Genomic DNA, 26738 nt, shown 5'->3' on the forward strand with positions numbered 1-26738 from the left:
GTTATTGTTCATAAAGCCAATTCTGATTGATTGTGCCTCTGATTTATATCCTGCTCTCAAGTGCCATTTTGCGTTCTAATGTCTCAATCGTTTTTGTGCAGACTATTTTGTTCTTCGGTTTCTGTATGTACATTTAAAAAAAAGCTTTGTGGTTCAAATTGAAGTGTGTGGGGTCTGACTAATTCTAATTTCCCAACCCAGCTCAGGCGTTGCCATGGTAACACCTCGGCCTCTCTTGCCTCGCTACTCCTTGCCTGGAGGAATTGTGGGAAAGCTCGTAAGATGGCGGCGTCGGTGCTCGAGGTGGTGTTGAGTTCTGACGCCGGAGGTTCACTATGGAACTGCAACGTCTGGGAGCCGCGTTCGGGGACTTCGCTTACCAGCTACCGCGGAGGCAACACGTCGGCCCGTGGCCTGTGCACCCTCGCTGGCGAGTATCTCCTGGGAGCGCAGCTCGGCAAGAACTACATCAGCGTGTGGGAACTGCAGAGGAAGGTGAGTGACTGACTGATAGGGAAGGAGGTCTTTCCCCGCTAGAGATTCAGACAACTTCTACTCCCCCCGCACAGGTACATGTTAGTAGATCCCCCGGATCGGCAAGCGGGCATAAACTTTAACCATCCAGAATCCATTTGACACCAAATGCATGTGCTGCTTTGTAAAATTACCTTAAAGTATTTAAAAATTGGAAGTAGGAGCAAGCCATTTGCTTTAAAGAGTCTGCAGAGGGATATGAATAGGTTGTGAGTGGGCCGAAGCTTGATAGATGGAATATAATGTGGGGAGATATGAGGTTATGATTTTTAGCGGGAAGAGTAAGGAGTCTTTAAACTGCAGAGAGATTTGCGAGCCCTCAGCCACGATTCACGAAAAACTAGCACCGAAATTCAGGGAAGGCAAATGGACTGTTGGTGTTAATTTCAAAGGGAATAGAGAGGCTTTGCTAAAACTATACATAACAACTAATCAGATCACAGCTGTAATATTATAAACAGTGTTCAGCCCCTTTTCTGAGGAAAGATATGCTGGCATTGGAGGCAGTCCAAAGAAGGTTCACAAATGAGAGGTTGAGTAGAGTGGGCCTATACTTTATTGGGAAGAAAAGGTAACCTAATTGAAACATTGAAGATTCTTAGAAGATTTCACAGGTTTGATGTGGAAAGTTTGTTTCCTCTGGGATTAGAGGACATAATCTCAGAATAAGGGGTCATGCATTTCAGAACAACTTCTACTCCCCCCGCACAGGTACCTGTGAGTAGATCCCCAGGATCGGCAAGCGGGCATAAACTTTAACCATCCAGAATCCAGATGAATTTCTTCTGTAGTTTGTGAATATGTGGAATTCTTTACAACAGAGGGCTGTTGAAATTGAATCATTTAAGTATGTTAGTGGCTGAGATGGCCTTTTAATCAGTAATGGAATCAAAGGTTACAGGGAAAAGTCAGCAAAGTGGTGTTGAGGATTGTCAGATCCGCTGTTATTTTGTTGGTGGAGCAGACTCCATGGGCTGAATGACCTACTCCCATTCCTGTGTCTTATGGTCATATTAAGTCTGTCACAACCTAACCAGGAAGAGTGCACTGATAATGTGCTCCACTGTTCCATCAACTGTCTCAAAATATACAAGGGTGTTTGAGCTATAGGGAGAGGCTGAACAGGTTGGGGACTATTTTCCCTGGAGCATTGGAAACTGAGGGGTAACCTTATAGAGGTCAAGTCAGGGCAGGTAATGGTAAGATCCTGAGGAGTGTTGCTGAATAAAGAGACCTTGGAGTGCAGGTTCACAGTTTCTTGAAAGTGAAGTGGCAGGTAGATAAAATAGTGAAGAAGGCATTTGGTATGCTTTCCTTGATTGGTCAGGGCATTGAGTATTCGAGTTGGGAGGTCATGTTTTGGCTGTACAGGACATTGGTTAGGCCACTTTTGGAATACTGCATTCAGTTCAGGTGTTGTGAAACTTGAAAAGGTTCAGAAAAGATTTAAAAGCATGTTGCCAGGGTTTGAGGATCTGAGCTATAGGGAGAAGGCTGAATATGCTGATGCTACTTTCCCTGGAGGGTAGGAGGTTGAAAGGTGACCTTATAGAAGTTTATAAAATCATGAAGGGCATGGATAGAGTAAATAGGCAAGGTCTTTTCCCTGGGGAGGGGCAGTCCAAAACTGGAGGGTATAGTTTAAAGGTGAGAGGGGAAAGATTTAAAAGGGACCTAAGCGGCAACGTTTTCGTGCAGACGGTGGTGTGTGTATGGAATGAGCTAACCGAGGAAGTGGTGGAGGCTGGTACAATTGCAACATCTTAAGAGGCATTTGGATGGGTATATGATAGGAAGGGCTTGGAGAGATCTGGGCCAGGTGCTGGCAAATGGGACTAGATTTATGTAGGACATCTCGTTGACATGGACAAATTGGACAGAAGGGTCTGTTTCCATTCTGTACATCTATGTGCAGGTGACATGGATTGGCCATGCTAAATTGTCTGTAGTGTCTAGGGATGTGCAGGTTAGGCAGATTCGCCATGATATTTGCGGGGTTATGGGGATCGTTGAGGAGGTGCTCGGGTTGGGTCGAAGTGGGATGCTTTTCAGAAGCTCAGTGCAGACTCAATAGGCCAAATGGCCTCCTGCACTGTAGGGATTCTGAATCTCAATGGATGCTTTCAGACTGCGAATATTTTTTCCACTGATGCTGTTGGCACGTCTAGCTTTTTAACACACTACAGCTCAAACAATCAGAAGGTTGTTGACAGGCAAAAACTTGAGTTGAAAAGTTCTTGGTGCCACTCAGTCTCATTCCCCCTCTTAATTATGTAAAGAGTTTATAATGCACAGCTCAATAATATGCAATGCTTGATTTTCCTGATGAAAGCTTGTGATTTCAAGTAAACCTGTTCGATTGGAACCTGGTGTCGTGTGACTTCTGACTTTGTCCAGCCCAGTCCAACACTGGCAACTTCACACCACCACTAAAACTTTCCTGGTATTGCAATTGTTGTAGTTCAACTTGCATTTCAAGTAACAATCTCAAAAAAACGAAAATGTGATCTCTTACACTGCTTACCTTGCAGGGTATCACGTATGATCTTTTATCACATTTACATCTTTTCACATTATCCCAAAATCACTTGATTCCCTTGGTGTCGATCTGTCTTGCATATACCCAAAGACTGAGAACCCACAGCTGTGTGGGATTGATAATTACAAAGTCTTTGGGTGAAGATGTATTTTTCTTCATATCTGCCCTTAGTGGTTTATCCCTACACTCTGTCACTATGATACTCCTATGTCCTAGACTCTCCAGCCAGTGGTTTCAGCTTCTGAGCATCAAACCTGTTAGACGCTCAGAATCTAAAATTTCAACAATACAACCTTTTATGTTTCCAGATTCCAAAGACTGATGGCGACTGTGTGGAGTTTGCACTTTCTCCCCGTGTCTGCATGGGTTTCCTCCCACAGTCCAAAAATGTATAGTTTAGGTGAATTGGCCATGCTAAATTTCCTGCAGTGTTGGGTGAAGGGGTAAATGTCGGGGAATGGGTCTGGGTCGGTTGCACTTCGGCAGGTCGGTGTGGACTTGTTGGGCCGAAGGGCCTGTTTCCACACTAAGTAATCTTAAAAAAAAAAGTCTATGTTCAGCCTGCCATGTTGTCAATTCATTTAACTAATTTAGATCCTTTTGCGTCCTCTTTGTAGCTTTGTTTCCCATCTAATTTTCTCATCAAACTTGGATAACATTCACATGACTTCCTAATTTGTCTTTTTTGGTAGATAGTAATTAGCTAAGACCCAAACACAAGCAGATCTTTGTATCTCTCTGTCTGCCAAACTGAGAGTGATCCTTATTTGCATATGCTGTTTTTGTCTATTATTGAATCCTTGATTTATACTATTATATTATTTTTCCCCCCCACCATCAATCCCAGAGGCTATAAAATTGTAATTACCTTTTTGATGATCTAAATTTTTTTTAACCATTATTAGTTTATTCGACAACCTCAAAAGAAACCCACTGAGATTTGCCAAATGCTTCTATCCTTTAATGTTGACTCTGGCCAAGTTTTTTTTTAATGTTCCCTGTTGATGTATCCTTAGTTGTAGTTCCTGGCATTTTCCTTACAATTTCCTAGTATAACTAAGTCTTGGACAATTCCTAGGGTTTGAGGAAAACTTTCTTCTGCTCAGATATTATAGGTCCTGAGGTGGATAAATAGTCCACCAACCTGCAAGCTTTGCCATGGGTTGGGTAGTGGCACTTGCTGATGTGGTGGGTGGAATGCACAGATTTTTGCATGCTCAGTCTGTTTGTGCTGGGTTACCACTGAGTCCTGTTGGCAATACTCCATGATTGTCTTTCTGCTTTGGGCAGTCTTGGGCTAGAGATGTCCATGAGTCAATGGAGATATTGCATTTTTTTTTTCAGGAAGGCTTTGAGTGTTTTTGAGGTATTTCCTCAAGCTCTTTAGTAGCAATGTGGTCAACTCAGTGTAGCTATTGAATACTAACTAAAACCTAGCCCCAGAGGAATTGGCCTTAGAGAAGACAGTGTTATTGAAGCATCTGTTGGACAGTATTGTGCAATGGATGCGAGGACCTTTTGACTTGTAAGGCTCATTCTTGCATGCCTCTGTGAATGTATTGATAATAGATTGGAGCTTGGCTCACAAGTGTACGCTCATGGAAACATAGTCTGTATACTACAGCTTGATAACAGTGGTGGAGGTTGCCTTGGCTCTGTACTTGAGGGATGTTAATCAGTAGATTAGCTTCACACCTGCAGGAAGCTTCATGGATTTAGGATGGGTTGAGGCAAGGAAGATGGAGAAGAGCATTGGTGCAATTACACAATCCTGCTTGACCCCAGTTTGCATTGTTTTGTAAAGGTCACAGCTTTCATGCTATTTTATAGCAGGTGGAGGATGGCAGTAAATTTGTGGCAGCAAAATTTTTGGAGAGTGCTTCATGCTTGGTTGACACATTCAAAGGAGAAAGTGAGGTCTGCAGATGCTGGAGATCAGAGCTGAAAATGTGTTGCTGGAAAAGCGCAGCAGGTCAGGCAGCATCCAAGGAACAGGAGAATCGACCTTTCGGGCATAAGCCCTTCTTCATTCCTGAAGGGCTTATGCCCGAAACGTCAATTCTCCTGTTCCCTGGATGCTGCCTGACCTGCTGCGCTTTTCCAGCAACATATTTTCAGCTCTGACACATTCAAAGGCCTTTTCTGAGAAAAGCCATGTATAAAGATTGCTGCTGCTCTCTGCACTTTTCTGGGGCTTGTTTTCTGTGAAGATTCAGTCCATTGCCACTTAGTGGACAGAATGTGCCTTATGACTTTGGTAAGAATCTTTCTGAAACTGGGAGGAGGTGATTGTGGAGGATGTTTGTAATGACTTTCCCTGTGATGGACAAAGGGCAGATCCCTTTTGTAGTCACTGTAATTGGTTTTGCCTCCTTTCTTGAAACTGGTCACAATTATGGCCTTTTTTCTTCAAGGTGAGGTTGTGTGTACAACTGTGTGGCTCCAATGTGTTTTTAGTACTTCAGAGATCCATCTGTATTGAAGGCCTTATTGATTCTCCACTATTGGATGGTCTTTTTCATCTCACGTCATGCTGAGGTTATAATAAAATGATGGGGAGCACAATGTGGTTGAGGATAGTCATGTCAAAGACTGAGTCTCAGTGTTAGTTTTTTTTTTCCTGAGGTTCTTACACACTTGATGCAACTGCAACACACCAACTTCTGTGAACAAGCAACCAAATTTATTAAGGAGAAAGTGAGGTCTGCAGATGCTGGAGATCAAAGTTGAAACTTTATTGCTGGAACAGCACAGCAGGTCAGGCAGCATCCAGGGAACAGGAGATTCGACGTTTCGGGCACAGGCCCTTCTTCAAGCCTGAAGAAGGGCCTGTGCCCGAAACGTCGAATCTCCTGTTCCCTGGATGCTGCCTGACCTGCTGTGCTGTTCCAGCAATAAAGTTTCAACCAAATTTATTAAGCACAGTATAGTACAGTACAAGCTTGGCGACCCCCTTTGACCCCCTTCACAGGCATGTGAAGTCAGGTCAAAGTGAGGCGCTCAACAAAGAAAACACATCCTGTTTGTACAGGTCTGTTGGCCACTGCCCACCACCCCCCAATCACATGCCACTCAAGCCAATCCCCTGTTACTCAGTCACATGCTACCCCAGGTATAATGGCACGATGAGATCATCCTCTGAGATAATGCCCCAATCCTGGGGAATCGTTATGCAGACGGTTTCCTGACTCAGTGATTTCCCCAAGACAATGAAGGTGTGTGATACCTCTGGCCAGAAAGCATTACTGAATGGAAGAGATTTGAATTGATAGTTTAACTTGACAATAGCAGGGAAGTAATGTTTAAATGACAATGGATAGTCATCCGCATTCTTTCATGGCTTTCGTCCCCACCCAAAGACAGTGCATTTTAACCCTTTAATATTACCTTAATGTCCAGAGAGAGTACAATTTAATCTTTTAACATTACATCAGCTGAGGAGATTCTCAAAATGCTTCTTCCACTGAGTACTTACTGCCTCTGTCCATGATGAGTCCACTCTGTTTCTACACTTTAGTGGGATGGATCCTTAGGTGGAAGACATTTTTCATTGAGATGAAGAATCCACATGTATCGTGGCTATCAATGAGTTGCTATATTTCCTGTGTTTCTACCTGTATGTTCACTAGGTCATAGGTTTCGTTGGACCTTATCATTTAATTGTTAAAGATTATTTTATCTCCCTTGAATATTGGTGGTATTTTCAATTCAGGAACATTTTGTGCTTCTGTTAAGTTGCTACTGGATCTAATGGTTGTTCTTGTTAAATCAGTCTTGATGCTTCCTGGTAGAGAAACATGAAGACTCCTCACAAGCACACTTTATGATTTTTCAATATTGACCAGGTGCTATAGACATTCTGACTCCTATCATTGATTGTTGCAAGTTTGGCTGTGAGGCACTGATTATGTAGGGCTTTATTTGCAGAGTTGTTCAGACCTTTGACATGAAATGTCCTGCAGCAGTGCTTAGCTATCACTGCTGTTATTGGGCCTAATTTATGGAGGTTACCTACTCTGTTCTGTGGTTGATCTAGCTGTTGTCAGCTCCTGTCATGATGTAGGTGATGCAATATCCTCATTTGGGCAATAATGTAGTCAAGCAGATGCCAATGACTGGAGCGAGAGTCTTAGATCATAGAACATAGAAAAGTACAGCACAGAACAGGCCCTTTGGCCCATGATGTTGTGCCGAGGTTTAATCCTAATCGAAAATAAAATGAGTTAACTTACACACCCCTCAATTCACTGCTATCCATGTGCATGTCCAGCAGTCGCTTAAATGTCCCCAGTGACTCTGCTTCCACCACCACAGCTGGCAACACATTCTACTCATTCACAACTGTGTAAAGAACCTACCTCTGATGTCTCCTTTATACCTTCCTCCTAATATCTTCAAACTGTCTCCTCGTACCAGTCAATCCTGCCCTGGGGAAATGTCCCTGGTTATTGACTCTATCTATTCCACTCATTATCTTGTATACCTCGATCAGGTCTCCTCTCTTCCTTCTTCTCTCCAGAGAGAAAAGCCAGCTTATTCAGCCTTTCTTCATGAGGCAAGCTCTCCAGTCCTGGCAGTATCCTGGTAAACCTTATTTGCACCCTCTCCAAAGCCTTTGTATCTTTTCCTATAGTAGGGCAACCAGAACTGGACACAATATTCCAAGTGTGGTCTCACCAGGGAATTGCAGAGCTGTAGCAAAACATCGTGGCTCTTAAACTCGATTCCCCCTGTTAATGAAAGCCAAAACACCATATGCTTTCTTAACAACCCTATCCACTTGGGTGGCAACTTTGAGGGATCTATGTACTTGCACACCCAGATCCCTCTGTTCCTCCACACTGCCAAGAATCCTGTCTTTAATCCTATATTCAGCATTCTAGTTCGACCTTCCAAAATGCATCACTTCGCATTTATCCAGGTTGAACTCCATCTGCCATTTCTCAGCCCAGCTCTGCATCCGGTCTATGTCGCGCTGCAGCCTGCAATAGCCCTCGATACTATCGACGACACCTCCAACCTTTGTGTCATCTGCAAATTTACTAACCCCCCCCCCCCCTCAGCCAAGTCATTTGTAAAAACTACAAAGAGCAGAGGCCCTGGGACCCCACTCAACGCTGACCTCCAGGCAGAATACTTTCCCTCTTCAACCACTCTCTGCCTTCTGTTAGCCAGCCAACTCTGAATCCACAGATCTTATCACAAGGTCTTTGCATTCTTCTCACCGATGAGAGAGGGGTGTTTTGTAAATAACACGGGGGCAACCTATCTGTTGTTTATTCTCCTTAGCTCGGTGCACTATGTTTCCCATTTTTATTGTTTTTAGTTGAATGCATGTACTGTACCTTTTTAAGAAAGAGCAAATGCTGTTCTAAACATATTACAAGCACCTGTGTTTATGACTAGATGGCAGTCCCAGAGAGTACTGGAAAATTGAAAATATGTAACATTTGGTTGTGAAATGGATCTGAGTTTTGGTTGCTGTTTTGACGACTATTCAAATTCAACCAATCCGTTTAAATTATGTCCCAGGACAGTAAAACCCAATCGAGTTTGAATTTATTGTTTTGCCAACATTGAACCAATGAGACAATCTAATTTTTTTTGTGGGGGGGGTGTGATGGTGGGACATGGTTATAAAATGCAGACATGTTAAAAATTAGAGAGAGCAACTACCATCGTGATAGAAATGTCTAGAGATTTAACATTTTACTCTCCAAGAAATTACAAAACACTCTCTATCAAAGGTACCTCTTCAAACGAAACGTACTTGCAATAAAAATCAAGAAGATAGCCAGAATAGTGAAGACGCAGAAGACAACAGTGGCTGTGTGCTTTTGAAATTAAGTTGATGTAACTTTACTAAGTGTCTTATTGGAATAGTATATATTGTTATAGAGTTGGAAGCAGATAATCAGTTAAGAGAAAGTGGGGAGCTTAGAGTTGTGAATAGTTGTTTAATGTTCATTTTTTTGAGATAAAAAAATTAAATTGATATTTAAATAGTGGAATTTGGAAGTTTTCTGTCAATCATTTTAACAGGTTGAGGTGAGGTGAGCTTTTCTGGGTGTTTGGCTTACTTAACAGAAGGGTTCACCGCCGTGTTGTAAAATTATGAAGACAACGCAATATTAAAAACCAGCTGGCTCTATGCACAAGTTACTCTTTAGGTCTCTAATTGACATTTTCTTGCTCTTTTATTATTTTCTTGCTCTTTATGTATTTATAAACCGTCTTTAGATCTTCCTTGTTTTTGCCTAACAGAACTTTTCATGGCTTTCTTAATTGCCTTTTTAATTTTAGTTTGCTTGGTGTGCTCTTTATAGCTGAATGCTGCAAAGACTCCACATAACTCTGCTAAGGCTGTGCTTGTGCAAGTTGATTTTTTTATACAAAGTGTTGAAATTATAACTGTTCATATATGGTAACTCACTTCTAAATACATTGATAAAAGTTGACAGCAACAGTCAGTGCATAACAGTTGAAACTTGTTTCCATAAAGTATTATTAAAAATGATGCTATAGTTAAACAAACAACTTTACCGTCTCTATTTAGGATCAACTACAACAGAAGATCATCTGTCCTGGGCTTGTGACCTGCCTTGCTGCATCACCTAATGGGCTTCATGTTGCTGCTGGGATCGGAGAGAGCATCTACCTATGGGAGGTAAAAGTTGTTCTGCTATAACATGCGTTTCGTTAACGCAAATTGGCTGTAACATGATTCCCTATTAGGGAATGCTGTTTCTGGCTTCTGTCATTGATTGTTGCCAGTTTGGCTTTGACTGATTATGTAGTCATGATATGGAGATGCTGGTGTTGGACTGGGGTGTACAAAGTTAAAAATCTCTCAACACTAGGTTATCGCCCAACAGATTTAATTGAAGCACTAGCTTTCGGAGCGCTGCTCCTTCTGGTGAAATGCAGAAATGTGTGTTGTCTATAACATGATTGTATCGCCCACACTTAAAGTGCTATTTTTATTGTGCAATTTTCATATAGCGTGAGGTCATGCAAGAACTCAACCACTGAGTTATTGAGGAAGTACCTGTAAATGTAAAAATGTGTTTTTACAATTGAACACCGAAATGTAAACTTTCAATCTAATAATTTTTGATTTCACATTGATTATCCAGAATTGCAGTTTAAGAGACCAAAAAGTGTCTTCCAGGCTTAGTTTCAAGACTTTTTTTAAATGATCAATTCTGTTAAAATTTTGAGAACTTGGTCGGATGTTGGTATTTGTAATTGTTCAACCGTAGAAAAATTTAAGGTTTCATTTCTAAATTGTCAATTCTAATTTAAAATGAATAGAAAATGTTAAATTGTCATGGAATGATTTCAAGCTAGATATTTGATCTGTTGGTTTTGTTTTTAGTGTTTCACTGGTCATTTTGAAATAGAATTTGCAGATGTTTGTTGCTTTTTGTGGGTAAATTGAGTGAAGTTGTCAGGTGCTGGCAGCAGCAGTTCTTCAAAATAGCCACAATGTGGCACTCTACACACAACTTTGCCGATCGCTTTCTTTCAGTGGAGTTTAATTTTGAATTATCTTCATTGTTTTATGGCTGTGAGAATTAAACGTGGTGAAGTTAAAGGCTATTAATTAATGTAGTGCATATTAAAGCAAAACTGCAGATGCTGGAAATCTAAAGCAGCAGGGGAAAGTGTTGAATGCATTTAAAGAGTCAGACAGCATATCTGGAGAGCAGATTTCCAGCACCGGCAAGCTTTTGCCTTTTGTTTGCATTTGATTTAGTCGCCTTCTCATCTGTATTAGATAATTTTATTTTCCTTTTTCAAGAATATATAACTGAGTTTTTTGAAGAAGGAACAAAGGGGATTTATGAGGGCAGAATGGTGGACATGATCTGTATGGACTTCAGTAAGACATTCGACAAGGTTCCACATGGTAGACCGGTTAGCTCACATGGAATACAGGGGGATCTAGCTATTTGGATACAGAACTGCCTCGAAGGTAGAAGGCAGAAGGATTGATGGAGGGTTGCTTTTCAGACTGGAGGCCTGTGACCAGTGATGTGCCACAAGGATCAGTGCTGGGTCCACTTCTTTTTCTCATTTATATAAATGATTTGGATGTGAACATAGGAGGTATGGTTAGTAAGTTGCAGATGACACCAAAATTGGAAGTGTAACGGACAGTAAAGAAATTTACCAGAATAATGGGTTCTTGATCAGATGGGCCAATGAGGTGAGAAGTGGCAGATGGAGTCGCAGGTAGATAGGATAGTGAAGAAGGTATTTGGTAAGCTTTCCTTTATTGGTCAGTGTGTTGAGTATAGGAGTTGGGAGGTCATGTTGCAGCTGTACAGGATATTAGTTGTGCCACTTCTGGAATACTGCATGTAATTCTGGTCTCTCTACTGTAGGAAGGATGTTGTGAAACTTGATAGGGTTCAGAAAAGATTGACAAGGATGTAAATCCAGAGTTAGAGGATCTGAGTTATAGGGAGGGGCTGCATAGGTTGGTGCTCTTTCCCCTGGAGTGTTGGAAGCTGAGGCGTGACCTTATAAAGGTTTACAAATCATAAAGGGCATGATTTAGAGGTGCCAGTGTTGGACTGGGGTGTACAAAGTTTGGAAAAAAAAACACAACACCAGATTATTGTCCAACAGGTTTACTTGGAAATACTAGCTTTCGGAGCACTGCTCCTTCATCAGGTGGTTGTGGAGAATACGATCATAAGTCAGAATTTATAGCAAAAGTTTGCAGTGTGATGAAATTATATATTGAAAAAGTCCTGGATTGTTTCAGTCTGTCTTTTAGAATGACCATGTTCTTTCATATGTAAAGCCCAGAACTTCTTTTTTAAAGTTACATTCTCAAGTGAACTTTAACAGAGGTGCCATGTCAACTCAGAGATAATGCATTAAAGGTATAAGATGCCCTGTGTGAGGCTGTCTGTGCCCCAATGTCCAGGCGATTCTATTTCTTTAAGGGATTTAGAGAATCTTGCATGGATTTATGCAGTTTTTGAGCAAAATAAAATATAATCCTGCAAGTACAAAGGGGCATGGATAGTGTAAATAGACAAAGTCTTTTTCCTGGGGATGAGGGAGTCACAAAACTAGAAGGCATAGATTTAAGATGAGGGGAAAGATTGAAAAGGGACCTGAGGGGCAAAAGTGGTGCATGTATGGGATGAGCTGCCAGAGGAAATAGAGGAGACTGGTACAATTGCAGCATTTAAAAGGCATCTGGATGGGTATATAAATAAGCAGGGTTTAGAGGGATGTGGGCCAAATGCTGGCAGATGGGACTAGATTCACTTAGGTTATGTAGTCGGCATGGCCGAGTTGGACTGAAGGATCTGTTTTCATGATGTAAATCTCTGTTCATTTGTCTGTTTTTAACCTTCACTGCTATCACGTCCATTTTTTTTTTATCATGCTTTTCCCACAACCCCTTCCAGATCCCTGGCATGTCTCTTTGTTCAGTGGTAATCTCTAGCTCCAATTCATTTTACATGGATCTTTTCATTCGGTCTATTTTGGATCCATCCACAATAACCATCATAAAATTCAGCTGCCCACTAAATAGTTGTTTTTGGCACTTCATGAATTCCACTATCTTTCTGTATGCCACACTAAGCATGCTCTTAATCCTGTGTGTCTCTTCCTTTCTAACTTCACAATCAACTGTATTTCATAGCTAACATTGTCCTCCATTCCATAACCTTTTTTATTAACAAAGCAATTTCTTTTCACTTAGTTCCACAACAAATATCACCTTTTTGTCTCTAGCCTCGCTAATCCATCTGGAATCCTTCATCTATTCTTATATACCCTTCAATCTTTTAATTTAGAGTTGATAGTCATGTCAAGTTTTTCCACTGCACGCACTCAGTGCAAGTTAGAGATCCCTGGGGAAGAGATTTTTCTTGGCCTGAATAAAGTTTCAAAGCATGATCCTGTACAGTAGTTGTGCTTTCACTTTGCTGACAAACTGAAAGTCTGGGAAGATGAAATTGTGGTGAGCTGTCAGTTATAGCTGATCAGTGATCTGATGCAACTTTTTGGTCCTTTTTGAGAGACATGATTTGGAGATGCCGGTGTTGGACTGGGGTGTACAAAGTTCGGAATCGCACAACACTAGGTTATAGTCCAACAGGTTTCATTGGAAGCACTACCTACCTGAGTGCTGCTCCTTCATCAGCCACCTGATGAAGGAGCAGCACTCCGAAAGCTTGTGCTTCCAATTAAACCTGTTGGACTATAACCTGTTGTTGTGATTTTTCTGTTTTTTGAGAGAGGAAAACATGAGCAAATCATTGCTGAGTTGCTGTAGAGCCAAGGGTGAACAAATGACACCACATGTAAATTTGCATTTTGTTATTGAATTGTTTGTTTTTTCTAACTTGGAAAGAACTAATAGGTAAAGAACTCCACACATTAATATTTTGACAAATTATTTTTGCTGGAGGCTTTCTCAGTTCAAGTTGAGTTAAATGAATGACCTTTAGAATCATTGGCTTGCTGTATTTTGATGCAACACACAGCATGACATGGAACATTTAAGGTTTAATAGGTCCAATGTAAATTGGATTGCAGTTGAATTATTTGGGAAGAGGTAGAACATTTAAGCACTAATCAGATGGTACATTCCTACGTAGGAAATATATGGAAATTATAAGATGAATTAAATTTTGTAGACTCCTTTCAAAGTTGTCAGGAGATCAGGAATTATCTATCTCATGTCCACAAACATTTTGATCAAGTGATACTGTGAATATTTCTGCAAAGTATTTAAGAGCTTGTGGTATTAATCTTTTTTTTGTTTCTTTTGTATCAGGTTTCTACTGGAAATCTCCTGTTGACACTGAACAGGCATTATCAGGACCTGACATGCATTTGCTTCACTGATGATAGCAGTCATTTAATCTCAGGAGGGAAGGATAATCTTGTTCTCGTGTGGAGTCTGTGCAGGTAATAGACTAAATACAGAATGATTTTAGGAGTGCTTGACTTTAATGAGATATATCTGCAATTTGATTGCTAATGCAGTGGATGCTACTCCCATGATTCCACTGTACAAATATTCTTCATTTAGAAGTGAGAATATAATGGTCCTGCTGAGAGACTAAAGCACTCAATTTCAAGGTATTTGACCAGAGGTGGGGAACATATTTAAAAGCAAACTTTGTGTTTTATTTTACTAACTGAGTCTAAATTCTGACTTTATACCTTTTTGTTACTCCTTGACATGATTATTTTAACACTCTCTTGACCTTGAGAGATAATCCGTGGTTCTGAGGTCATTCCGAACCCTTGGCTTGTGATTGAACATGCACCATATCTGGTGCATTGACCCTCTCTGAGCTTGCTGAATTGCATTGATTCTTGCCTTTAAAATTCCTGATTCTTATTTTGAAATATTTCTACGGCCTTACCTTTCTGTATCTTTAATCTCTTCCAGCCCAACAATGAGGTGGTATGGTGGCTCAGTGGTTAGCACTGCTGCTTCACATTACTAGGGACACTGGTTCGATTCTACCCTCAGTTGACTTTCTGTGAAGTTTGCACATTCTCCCCGTGTCTGCATGGGTTTTCTCCAGGTGCTTCAGTTTCTTCAGTCTGAAGATGTGCAGGTTAGGTGGATTGCCATGTTAAATTGCCCATAGTGTCCAGGGATGGGTAGGTTGGGTGGGTTAACTATAGAAAATGTAGAGTTACAGGGTTAGGATATAGCTTATAGGTAGAATACTCTTCAATGGGTCGGTGTGGACTCGATGGGCTGAACAGCCTGCTTTCCACGCTGCAGGGATTCTATAATACGAACTTAACTCTATGAAACTCTTCAAGGCATCTCTGCTGCTCCAATTCTGGCCTCTTGCACATTCCCAACTTTGATCATTCCAGCAGTAATTCTCTTAGTTGTTGAGTTCCAAAACTCCAGAATGTCCTCCTAAATCTTTCCATATCTCTCTTCTCTCTTATTTCATCAGTGTTGATATTCCTTGAAACTAATTTTTCTGACTAAGATTTTGGTCATCTGTTCTCCATTTCCTAGTTTTGTGTGATAATGCTCCTGTGAAAATTGTGGCATATTTTACCATGTAAAGGGCTTCCTTATTAGGCCTTCACTAAAGTTAATGAGAGAGAAAATCACAAACAAATATCCTCCTAAATGTTGCCTGAGAGAGTGAATAATTCTTTTTCTTCATTGATCTCTTGGTTACTATGGAGGAGTCCAATAGATCACATAACAACAGCTTTGAAATAAAACAGTGAAATTACGCAATTTTTCTGCAAAATATGTGAACTTTAAAATTAATAATTCATAGCATCGATCTTTCCTGCCCCCATATTATTATTTTAATGTATAGGGTAAAATATCATTGTTACCTTGTAACTCATTTTATAGGCAGCCCTCTGACTGCTCTGAGCTTGGATGAGCAAAATTGCCTTCAATGATGCTGGTTTGTTCCTTCCTACAAAGGTGTTGTAGCAAATATGTAGTATTCATCATTGAATGCCTTGGTTGAATCTTTTGCCTCTTTAAAGTTGTTAGGTGAACAGAGAACCAGATCTGGTTGTATTCATTTCAACAGCATGTTTTGTTTGTTTCTTATGAATTGATCAACTCCAGTGGGCGTACACAATATCAGTCAGATTTTTGTACTATTTGGTTTTATTTCAATACAATATTCATCTTCTTTACTCCATTCCTTGATGGTTTAATACACAGTTTGTAAATCTACAAAACACTGTTAATCTGGGTGACCTCAACAAGTGTGTTGGATTTCTGGGCATAATGTAGTTCAGTGTAGGATATACCATGCAGAAGCAGGCCATTCGGCCCAAGACGACCATAGTGTCCAGGGATATGTAGGCTCGGTGCATTAGTCAGGTGAAATGTAGAGTAATAGGGTAGGGGATTGGGTCTGGATGGGATACTCTTTGGAGGGTTGGTATGGACTTGTTATGCTGAAGGGCCTGCTTCCACACTAGGGTTTCTATGATGATTCCAGGTGCCTGTTGTCGTGGTTGTGGGTATATTGGCCAAACTGGAAAGGTGATTTGAGGGGTTTCATCCTCTTTAGGTGACATCTTTGGTGCTTTGGAGCCTCCTGTGAAGCACTGCTGTACTGTCTTCTGGAATTTATTTGGTTCCGTTTCTGCTGCTTCTGGTTGCCAGTAACCAGAAGCTGTAGAAACAGAGCCAAATAAATCCAGCAGACGCAGTACAGCAGTGCTTCACAGGAGGCTCCAAAGCACTGAAGATGTCACTTGGACAGGAGATGAAATGTCTGCAAATTACGTTCCCAGATTGACAAACATACCCACAACCACGACAGTGAATTTTAAGTTCTCACCACTCTTTGGGTTAAAAATAATGTTTGTTTGAATTCCCTGTTGGATATCTTCATGACTATATTGTTAAGATGGCCTTTTAATTCTTTATTCTTCTTCTTAAGCAGTCCCTCAAGACTGGGGATGACTTTCTTGAGTGGTTGTGAACTGACTGAATCTCCCAACAAATGTTGGGATACCGTGTTTGAAGAGATGAATGGTAGAATGCTTGGTTTAAGAGGAGCCTGTGGATTTAGCAGACTTTAGATTGCATTTTGATAAGTTCTCATATAAAAGAGAATGCAGGCCATAAGATGTAGGAGTGGAGGTAGGTCATTCAGCTCATTGAATTTGCTACGCCATTCATGGCTGATCTGGTAATCCTCACTCCACTTATGACTTTTCTTGTAACACTTGGTTCTTTTACTGATTAAAAATATCTCCGCCTTGAATATACTTAACGGCCCAGCCTTTACAACCTTCTGCGGTGGAGATTTCCACATGTTCATTACTTTGTGAGAAGCAATTTCTCCTCATCATTGTCAAAAATAGTTGGCTCCTTATTCTGAGATTATGCCATGTGCATGGTGTAGGGGTAACATATCTGCATGGATAATGGATTAATTAATTAACACAAATCAGCGCTGTGTGAAATATCGACCAATTTCGGGTTGATAAGCTGAAACTAGTGGGGTGCCACAAAAAATAGTACTGAGGTCTATTTACAGACTGTACGACTGATTTGGATGAATAGATGAAATGTATGATTTCTAAGTTTTGGATGTAGGTTTGCTTGTTGAGCCAGAAGGTTCGGTTTCAGATGTTTTGTCACCGTACTAGGTAACGTCATCAGTCATCCTCTGGATGATGCACTGGTATAGCCCGCTTTTTATTTGTTTAGGTTTCCCTGGTTTTGTGGTGCCATTTCTGGTGGTGATGTCATTTCCTGTTTTTTTTCTCAGGAGGTGGTAAATGGGGGTCCAAGTCAAAGTTTGTTGCTAGAGTTCCAGTTGGAATGCCATGCTTCTAGGAACTCGCACACACGTCTCTGTTTGGCTTGTTCGAGGATGGATGTGTTGTCCCAGTCAAAGTGGTATCCTTACATAAAGATGAGGAAGGACACCACGAGTGAGAGTGCATCATGTTTTTTTGTGGCTAGTTGATGTTCATGTATCCTGGTAGCTAGTTTTCTGCCAGTTTGTCCAATGTAGTGATTGTTACCGTTCTTGCACTGTATTTTGTAAATGACATTAGTTTTGCTTGTTGTTTGTTATGAGCTACTATGATGCCAAGGATCTGAGTAGTCTGGCAGTAATTTCCAAGATGTCTTTGACGTAGGGGAGAGTGGCTTGGGTTTCTGGACATGTTTTGTCTGCTTGTTTGGGTTTGTTGCTGAGAAATTGGCGAACTGTGTTCATTGGGTACCCACTCTTTTTTTTTTTAATACACTGTGTAGGTGAATTTCCTATGCTCTGCATAGTTCTTCTGTGCTGCAGTGCGTGGTGACTCGTTGAAATAATGTTCTGATGCATCATTTCTGATGCAAGAATTCCTGAAGACTATCAAAGACACCAAGATAGAAAAGGATGAAGTAATGGTATCCTTTGATGTAACAGGCCTGTTCACATCAGTCAACATCAACCTAGCTAAGGAAACACTGACTACACTGTTAGACACCTTCACCAAACACGACCTACTTCATCAGCAAGGACAGTATTGTCAAGCTAGTGGACCTATGCCTTACCACCCACTTCACCTTCAACAACAAAACCAACAGACAAACTAATGGAACCCCATGGAATCACCGATATCAGGATTCTTAGCAGAGACAGTAATGCAGAGACTCGAACAAACAGCTCTGCCTACTATCCAACCCAAACTTTGGATCCACTACGTGGATGACACCTTTTGCCATCACTAAACGAAACAAATTAGAGGAAACCTTCAAGACCATCAATACTATCCTTGCTGGTAAAAAAAAAAAATCACAAAAGAGAAGGAAAACAACAAACTACCATTCGTAGATATCACAGTAGAGCAAACAAGCAATGTGGACCTTCAAACCAGAGTCTACAGGAAAACAGCACATACAGACCAAATATTGAACTACAGAAGCAATCATCCCATTATCCACAAACTAAGCTGCATCAGAACGTTATTTCAACAAGCCAAACACTACATTGGACAAACAGGCAGAAACCTAGCTACCAGCATACATGAACATCAACTAGCCTCAAATGACATGACCCACTCTCACTAGTATCCTTACATACAGATAAGGGAGGACACTACTTTGACTGGGACAACACATCCATCCTAGGACAAGCCAAACAGACATGCATGAGAATTCCTAGAAGCATGGCATTCCAACTGGAACTCTATTAACGAACACATTGACTTGGACCCCATTTACCACCCATTGAGAAAAAGAACAGGAAATGATGTCGTCAACCCAAACATATAAATAGAAAGCAACAAACACCTGCAGTCTTTTGTCCAGAGGCTCACTGAAGATGTTGCCTAGTATGGTGACGAAATGTCTGAAAATGAACTTGCCAGGTCAGCAAGCAGACCTACATCCGGATTTATTGCCTGATCCTAGTTGTCCTGGTGAAGGTGGCGCTGCACTGTCTTCTTGAACGACTGCAATCCACTTGTAGATTGATCCATAACCCTAGAATAATAAAATCTCTACAGTGTGGAAGCATGCCATTCTGTCTATCAAGTTCACACTAACCCTCTGAAGAGTGTCCCACCCAGATCTGCATCCTATCCCCATAACCCTGCATTTACCATGGCTAATCCACCTAGCTGCACATCTTTGGCCTGTGGGAGGAAACCCATGCAGACATTATGAGAACATTCAAACTCAACAAAAACAGATGCCTGAGGGTGGAATCGAACCTGGCGCTGTGCGGCTGCAGTGCTAACTGCTGTACCACTCCAATTTGTCCCACTTTCACTGGTGTCAGTCTAGTGAGCTTCTACTGCATCCTCTCTGTGGCAAGTATATCCTTTCTTTGGTTGGGAGACCAAAACTGCATGCGGTATTCCAGGTGTGCTCTCCTCAAGGCTCTGTATTACATTTCTGCTATTGAACTCCAATCGTCCTGCAATGAAAACCAATAGACCTGCATGCATTCTCCTCCTCATTCGTAGTCCCACTCACTTCTGTGTTCTCAGCTGACTTGGAAATGTTGCATTTGGAAACCTTGTCCAGGTCACTTTATATATCATGAGTAAATGGGGCCCAAGCACTACTGGCATTTACTGCAAGAATCATTGTCTCTGTACTGGAGACGTAGGAAAGAAGCCAAGACGGATTTTCAACTTGTTCTGGCTATAGATGCTTGCAAATGCTTCAGCCTTTGTCTTATGCAATGATTATACCGGGCTCCCCCATCATTGAGGCTGGGGCAAGTTATGGAGCATCTACATCTAGTGAATTGTTTAGTTGTCCACCATCATTCACAACTAGATGTGGAGAGACTGCAGAGCTCCCCTCTGATTCATTGGTTGTGGAATTGCTTAGCTTTGCAATGCATACTGTTTATGCTGGTTGGCAGGCAAGTAGTCCTGTGTTATGGCTTCACCAGGTATCATCTTGAGTATGCCTAGTGCTCCTGAAATACCCTCATATGTTCTCCATTGAACAAGGGATGATCCCTTGACTTGATGGTAATAGTAGGGAGGTTATGACAGGCCATGAGGTTCCAGATTGTGGTTGAATGCAATTCTGCTGCAGGCCTAGTGTCCATGCATTTTTTTTCCCTTGGTTCCTTTTACTGCCAGTCTAGCAGTGATGTATTTTCAGATTCAGCTAATTCAGTCAATAGTTGTGTTGCAGCAGAGCCATTCTTGGTGGTTGATTTTGAAGTCTCCCAGCAGTAAACATTCGGTGCCTGTGTCACCTCAATGCTTCCTCCAAATGTTGTATAACACTGAACTGATTCAGGTGGTGGGTGATAATCAGCAGGAGGACTTAATGTGGTTTGGTGTCTATGTTGAGGACTTCCTGGGCAACTCCTTTGCAACACTCTACCACCATAGTGCCAGCTCTTGTCAGTCTGACCTGGATAGGACAGAACCTAATCAAATGCAGATGATTGTGGTGTTTGGGACAATGTCCAAACATATGGTTCTGAGCATCTCTTCTGTAACTTTTACCCATATGTAAGACTGCCATCAATCCATTAATTTTAATTGGTTTTGCAAGTAAATGCTTGAATGGTTGCAGGTTTGACAAATTGATATTGACATTTCAGATTGTCTACGACATGAGTTGAGCTGGTGGTCAGGTCAGAGTACTTTAAAAATTCTGAATCACATGTCTTTGTGTTTTGTTGTAATTAAAAATCAGTGATTCCCATTTGCACTTATGTTTTCTGTTCCCATAGTTTGCATTCCATTATTCCCTTTTTTTTCCATCACTTTCATGGCTGCAGAATTCTATGTTCGATTCAAACCAAATGTTAACTTTTCCCTGTTTATTCATTAGTCCTCATCTAAGTGCTAATCACTTTTTTTGATTTGGAGATGCCAGTGTTGGACTGGGGTGTACAAAGTTAAAAATCACACAACACCAGGTTATAGTCCAACACGTTTAATTGGAAGCACTAGCTTTCGGAGTGCTGCTCCTTCATGCTATCACTTTTGCTATCATGGAAGAAGAATTCTCATGTTGAGACTTAATTTTTTTGTTTCTTTTTCTTTGGTTTCAAGCTGAATGAAGATGACCTTTCAACTGAGCAGCAGCCTTTCTTTCAAAACAAATGAGAGCAAACAAACTGATGTTTGCTTATAAGGCCAGGCCTGAACGTTGTTTGCAGGTTGATTCTTGTTCAAAGAACCTCTGTGGATGTTTCAGTTCTGGAGATTATGCTCAGATAGCAGATGTTTGAATGTTAACAGAGCCTCAGGAGCACCACCAGTCTAACAAAAGAAACCTAAGTTTTAACTGGTTTTGAGCTGTTTGTACAAGAAGGATTGTGACTGACAAAACTACAGGACGGAGATTTGATTAGTCTCTGGTCATCTCCCATTATCAATTTATCAAAAGTTCAGAGAATAGATCTCATTTGTAAGAATTAAATAATTAAATATTCCTCAGCACCTATTGGAAGTTATTTGCATTGAGCATTCAGAAACCAAGTAAGATACAATTTCATCTGCTGTGATGTTACAGGTCATGGAAATAGCTTACGTGAATTGACCAATTACAATGCAATTTTTGTTTGTTTTGATTTATCCCTTAACTCTGTCTGACTTTAAGTAAAGATGCTAGAATCAAAGAATGGTTTTAAATCAGACATTGATTAGATCACCTTGTGGCTCTTATTGAGATAAGCCTACTGAATAAATGAATTAATTCTTTTGTTGAAGCTATAAACTTGGGGCCTGGTATTGGTTATTTTTAAAATCTGGTTATGAACCACTGGGGCGATCTTAAGAGTTAAGTATTTTAATTTTATTCTGTTACGAATACAGGGTTAGAAGGCTGTCTGTCTGTTGAGTCATAGAGCCATACAGTATAGTATCAGACCCTTAAGTCCAACTCATCCCTGCTGACCAGATTTCCTAAAATGAACTAGTTCCATTTGCCTGCATTTGGCCTATATCCCTTTTTAAACCTTTCCTATCCATGTATCAATACAAATATCTTTTAAGTGCTGTAATCGTAATCTCCTTGACCACTTCCTCTGGCAGCTTGTCCTATGTACAGACCACCTTCTCTGTGGAAAAAGTTGTCCCGCAAGTTCCTTTTTAAATCTTTCCCCTCTCACCTTTAAACATATGCCCTTTAGTTTTGGACCCCACTACCCTGGAGAAAAGACCTTGGCTATATCCACCTTTATCTATGCCTATCATGATCCTGTACACCTCTATTATAATATCTTGAAGAAATTTATACCTTTGTGCTACCCTGGGTAGTGTTGTTGCTTCATTACACTGTATATAAAAGCTTATTCTGTGCAGCACCTTCATTCTTTTGTTAATGTGGATTGGAAAGAAGTTCTGAGTAGAATGCTCTTGACCAAAGTATTGAAGCTACTATATATGCGTCACTGACTTGGATTTAGAGCCTCGATGCAAATTAGTAACATTTGCAGATGATACAAAACCAAGAAGCTCAGTGAAACTGAAAGTGCACATCAGATATTACAATGAGTTTGACAAAATACATTTATAGGCAGAACAACAGCAAAATAGGAGTAAGGCAAGTGTAAAATAGGAAGAACTTACAACCTAAAAGATAATGAAATAGTTGAGGAAGTTCTTGATGATTAAGGTAGTTAGAAATGTCATCAGCTCCAAGTTACCTTGCAGGTCATGCACATCCAAACCTGGATGTTTATTGCTATCTTTCATGGATCAAAGGTCTGGAACTGTCTATCTAACTGTACTGTGAGAGATTCCTCACGCAGATTGTTGTAATTCAAGAAGATGGTCTCCATCTTAAATGCAGTTGGAAATAATGGCCATACTAGTTATCTGAGAAATGCTATTGTGTACAAGCATACAAACGAGGAGTGGAAGTTTGTCATATGCTCCCTCGAAGTGATCCTCAATAGGATCATGGCTGATTTGGTTATGTTTTGAATTCCGCATTGTCATCTACTGCTAACCTTATCTTGTTAGACAAGGTAATCACTTTACTAACACCTTTAGAAATATTTACTGAGCCTGCTTCTATTGCCTTCTGATGCAGAGTTCCAAAGCCACACACAGTCAGAGGACCAATTTCACTTCATTACTGTTCTAAAAGGTTACCTTTAATTTTTAATGGTAATCCCTAGCTCTGGATTCACATGGAAGAGGAAACAGATTATCCGCTTCCACCTAGTCAAGTGGCTGAAGTGTCAATGGGCAAATGGTTTTGGGAATAGTAACCATAACTCTAAGTTTGAAATGCCTTATGTGAAGGGATAAGAGTGCAAATGTCTAAACCTAGGGTAGGCCAATTTCATTATCATTAGACAGGATCTGGCAAGTATAGACTGGGAGCAGCTACTTGCAGGTAATTCTACATTTGAAAAGTGAGAGTTTTTAAAGTAGTTTAGTGAGAGTTCAGGCACGCATGTTCCTCCAAAGAGTGAAGGGCAAGATAAGCAATGCAAGAACCCTGGATGTCAAGGAATTTTAACAGTTCGATAAGAAAACAAAGGAAAATATATTAGGTACAGAGTAGTAAAACAGGTGAAGCCCTTGAGTATAGTGTGTGTGTGTGTGTATGTATGTATGTGGGGGGAGGGGCGGGGGGGTTCATAAAAGCGAAATTAGGAGGCCAAAGTGGGGCCATGAAATATCATTGGCAGAGAGGACATGATTACTCGGCAATAGGAAAGGAAGGGATTGTCAGCATGGATTTAGTTTAGGGCGATCTTGCCTGACTAATGGAGTTTTTTGAAATTATTATGGCAGATATGTCTAAAATCAGTAATTTAAGGTGAGGAGTAGGTGGTTTAGAGGGAATCTGAGAAACTCTCTTTTTCTCTACTCCGAGGGTGGTAGAAATATGGAATGCACTATTGGAGCGTGTGGTGGAGGCAGGTACTCAAGGAGGACCTGGGAGAACATTTAAAATGCCAGGGTATGGTAGGGTGCTATGGACCTAGTGGAAAGACTTAATTATTTATTATACCTAAATACTTTACTAACTTTCTGCAATTCATTTGCATTTTTTGATTGAAGCAATAGAACTGATTTATAGAGACAGAATAGTAGAACTTAACATAGAGAAAGTTATGACCGAACTGTATAAAGCTCAATACAGACAGTAATATTCAGACCATAATTGCCCAGCCAGTAATGGTCTCATCTCAGAAGTGAATTTTTTAAAAATGCTCTCCAAATAGGGTTGCCAAACTGTAAACCCAACTTTTGGGTGCTAGAACTAGGCAGAGAAGAGCTGCAAAATGATTCCTGTTGTCAGAGGAAGGAGATGAAGAAAGACTAAAGAAACGATGGATAGGAAGCATCATCATCGTAGAATAATGTAAGATAAAGAGAATGAAAACAATAAATCTGAAGTATTACTCTTGAATTGACCAACCATAATTTAATTTAAGACTGGTTTGGGAATGTTTTGAGTGAGTGCTTTTTTTTAAGATTTCAGTATGGTTGCTGATGAACATTTTGAATAGGAAGCTTGTGCTCTCAAATTCAGTAAGCGGAACAGAACGTTAACTGTCTTTGCTGTGACACTTTGTTTTCAACATGATAGTATTAGCCCATGGGTATTAGCAACTTGTATTAGGCATCTTTTTAATATGCCCAGGCACTAAGTGTTCATTTTAGAATAGCTATTCAACTGATAGTCTAAAATTACTGCCAATAGCATTGTTCTTAATTTAAAAAATAGGCACTTTTTTCTTCAGTATTTCTTCAGTATCAAATGTCAGCAGGATTTGTATAGAATTTAAATAATGTAAGCTGCCTTTTAGATTTTAATCTTTTAGAGTACTGAATTCTTGTTGCTATAAACCTGCAATTTATAGTTGCTGAATTTATAATGGTCCAAGGTTGCTGTTGTTGCTTAGTCTGACTACTGTTCTTCAGACTTTAATTTTCACTCATAGCTCCAGCTTCTATTAATGTTTATACTAGAATAATTGCAGTTGAGAGGGAGTTTATTCCATCTATTTATACAACTTCATTTATGATGAAACATTTTTAAAATGAAGAACAACCATTATCTCAATTGACTCTGTTCTTCCAAAATACCAACTCAAATATCTCTCCATTACAGGAACTAATTCCCATATGATTTAAATCGCTCAGATCTTCTGGTCAGTGACTATGCTGAGGATGTGGTCACTGACTATGAAGATAATTACAAACCTACCTTTTTGTGTCCTTGTAGCGGGAATTTCCCTGTCCCAGCTGCAGCAATAAGTATTCAGCGCAGCCAACTATGGAGGGCAGTGGTGAAGAAAAGCAGTAATTTCCCCCATTTTCTTTTGACATCAGTTACCATGTTCAGGTAAGTTTGTAACTGTCATAAGGGTGTCAGCTATATGGGTGGGTTCATAGACTTGGAAAAGTAGGGGGAGAAGTGTTAGTTGTTAATCACTAAGCTGCACCAGAAATTAAAGATCATGACAAAACTATTACACTTATCTGAATACTTACCCTAGTTTAATGTAATTAACTCTGGTCTCTGATCCTGATGTCAGTTATGGAAATATTTTTACAATATCACATGCAATGCAAATCAGCCCACTGAAAGTTGAATCTTCCTTGACAGTTGCTGCACGTAATCAGGTCAGGACTTCAGGTCATAAAGCACAAAATTGGTTCTCATTTTAAGATTCCCTGTGTTGTCGTTAATAGACCCGGCCAATGTCTTAGCCTTAACTTTACGTCAGCCATGACTCTAATGCTCTCATCTCTGCGTCAGAATGTGGCGTCCCACTTCAGAGGCTTGAACATGAAAATTTAGCTGTCACTTCAAGTGAGAATGAGTGCTGCACTCCAAGAGGGATGGTATCCTTTGCATCCGTTGTTAAACTGAGTTTCTGTCAGCCCTTAGGATGTAAATGCTTCTTTGAAACTTGAAGCCCTATTGAACTATCCATAATGTCCGAGCCAATAGTTTTTCCTTGCTCAAAATCCCCAGGATAGATTGGCTAGTTATTACTGCTTAGGGGAAATTGCTATGTTCAAAATTACTTAAGGGCTGTTCACAGGAGGACTACAAAATAAGGTGTGACAGTCATTTAAGGACATACTGTTTTGTGATTACAATATAATAACATCAATGAAGTAGGTTTTAAGAAGTATCTTGGATGAAAATGGAGAACAGGTAAAGGCAGAATATTCCTGAATGTGGGGCTGAGGCAACTTAGAGTCAAAGAGATTTACAGCATGGAAACAGACCCTTTGGTCCAACCTGTCCATGCCGACCAGATATCCCAACCCAATCTAGTCCCATCTGCCAGCACCCAGCCCAAATCCCTCCAAACCCTTCCTATTCATATACCCATCCAAATGCCTCTTAAATGTTGCAATTGTACCATCCTCCACCACATCCTCTGGCAGCTCATTCCATACATGCACCACCCTCTGTTTGAAAAAGTTGCCCCTTAGGTCTCTTTTATATCTTTCCCCTCTCACCCTAAACCTGTGCCCTCTAGTTCTGGACTCCCCGACCCCAGGGAAAAGACTTTGCCCATTTATCCTATCCATGCCCCTCATAATTTTGTAAACCTGTAAAAGGTCACCCCTTAGCCTCCGACACTCCAGGGAAAACAGCCCCAGCTGGTTCAGCCTCTCCCTGCAGCTCAGATCCTCCAACCCTGGCAACATCCTTGTAAATCTTGAGGCATAGCCACCATTTGTAAAGCAATTC

At 40.6% G+C, this 26738-nt stretch overlaps 1 protein-coding gene across 1 annotated transcript in view; it reads left to right on the top strand.

Annotated features, from left to right (window-relative positions):
• Positions 1-267: 267 nt before the first annotated feature.
• The window catches only part of wdr18 (WD repeat domain 18), a 208790-nt gene continuing 182319 nt past the window's right edge, over positions 268-26738 (top strand). The window contains exons 1-3 of the mRNA XM_043721023.2: positions 268-495; positions 9630-9740; positions 13887-14020. Coding sequence (XP_043576958.2) covers positions 283-495; positions 9630-9740; positions 13887-14020 — 458 coding nt within the window. The 5' untranslated portion in view covers positions 268-282. The remainder of the gene's footprint in view (positions 496-9629; positions 9741-13886; positions 14021-26738) is intronic.

This window comes from Chiloscyllium plagiosum, unplaced genomic scaffold (genome assembly GCF_037043375.1).
Source record: "Chiloscyllium plagiosum isolate Xiang-an unplaced genomic scaffold, Cpla_swu_hap1 HiC_scaffold_28, whole genome shotgun sequence".
Taxonomy (NCBI): Eukaryota; Metazoa; Chordata; class Chondrichthyes; order Orectolobiformes; family Hemiscylliidae; genus Chiloscyllium; species Chiloscyllium plagiosum.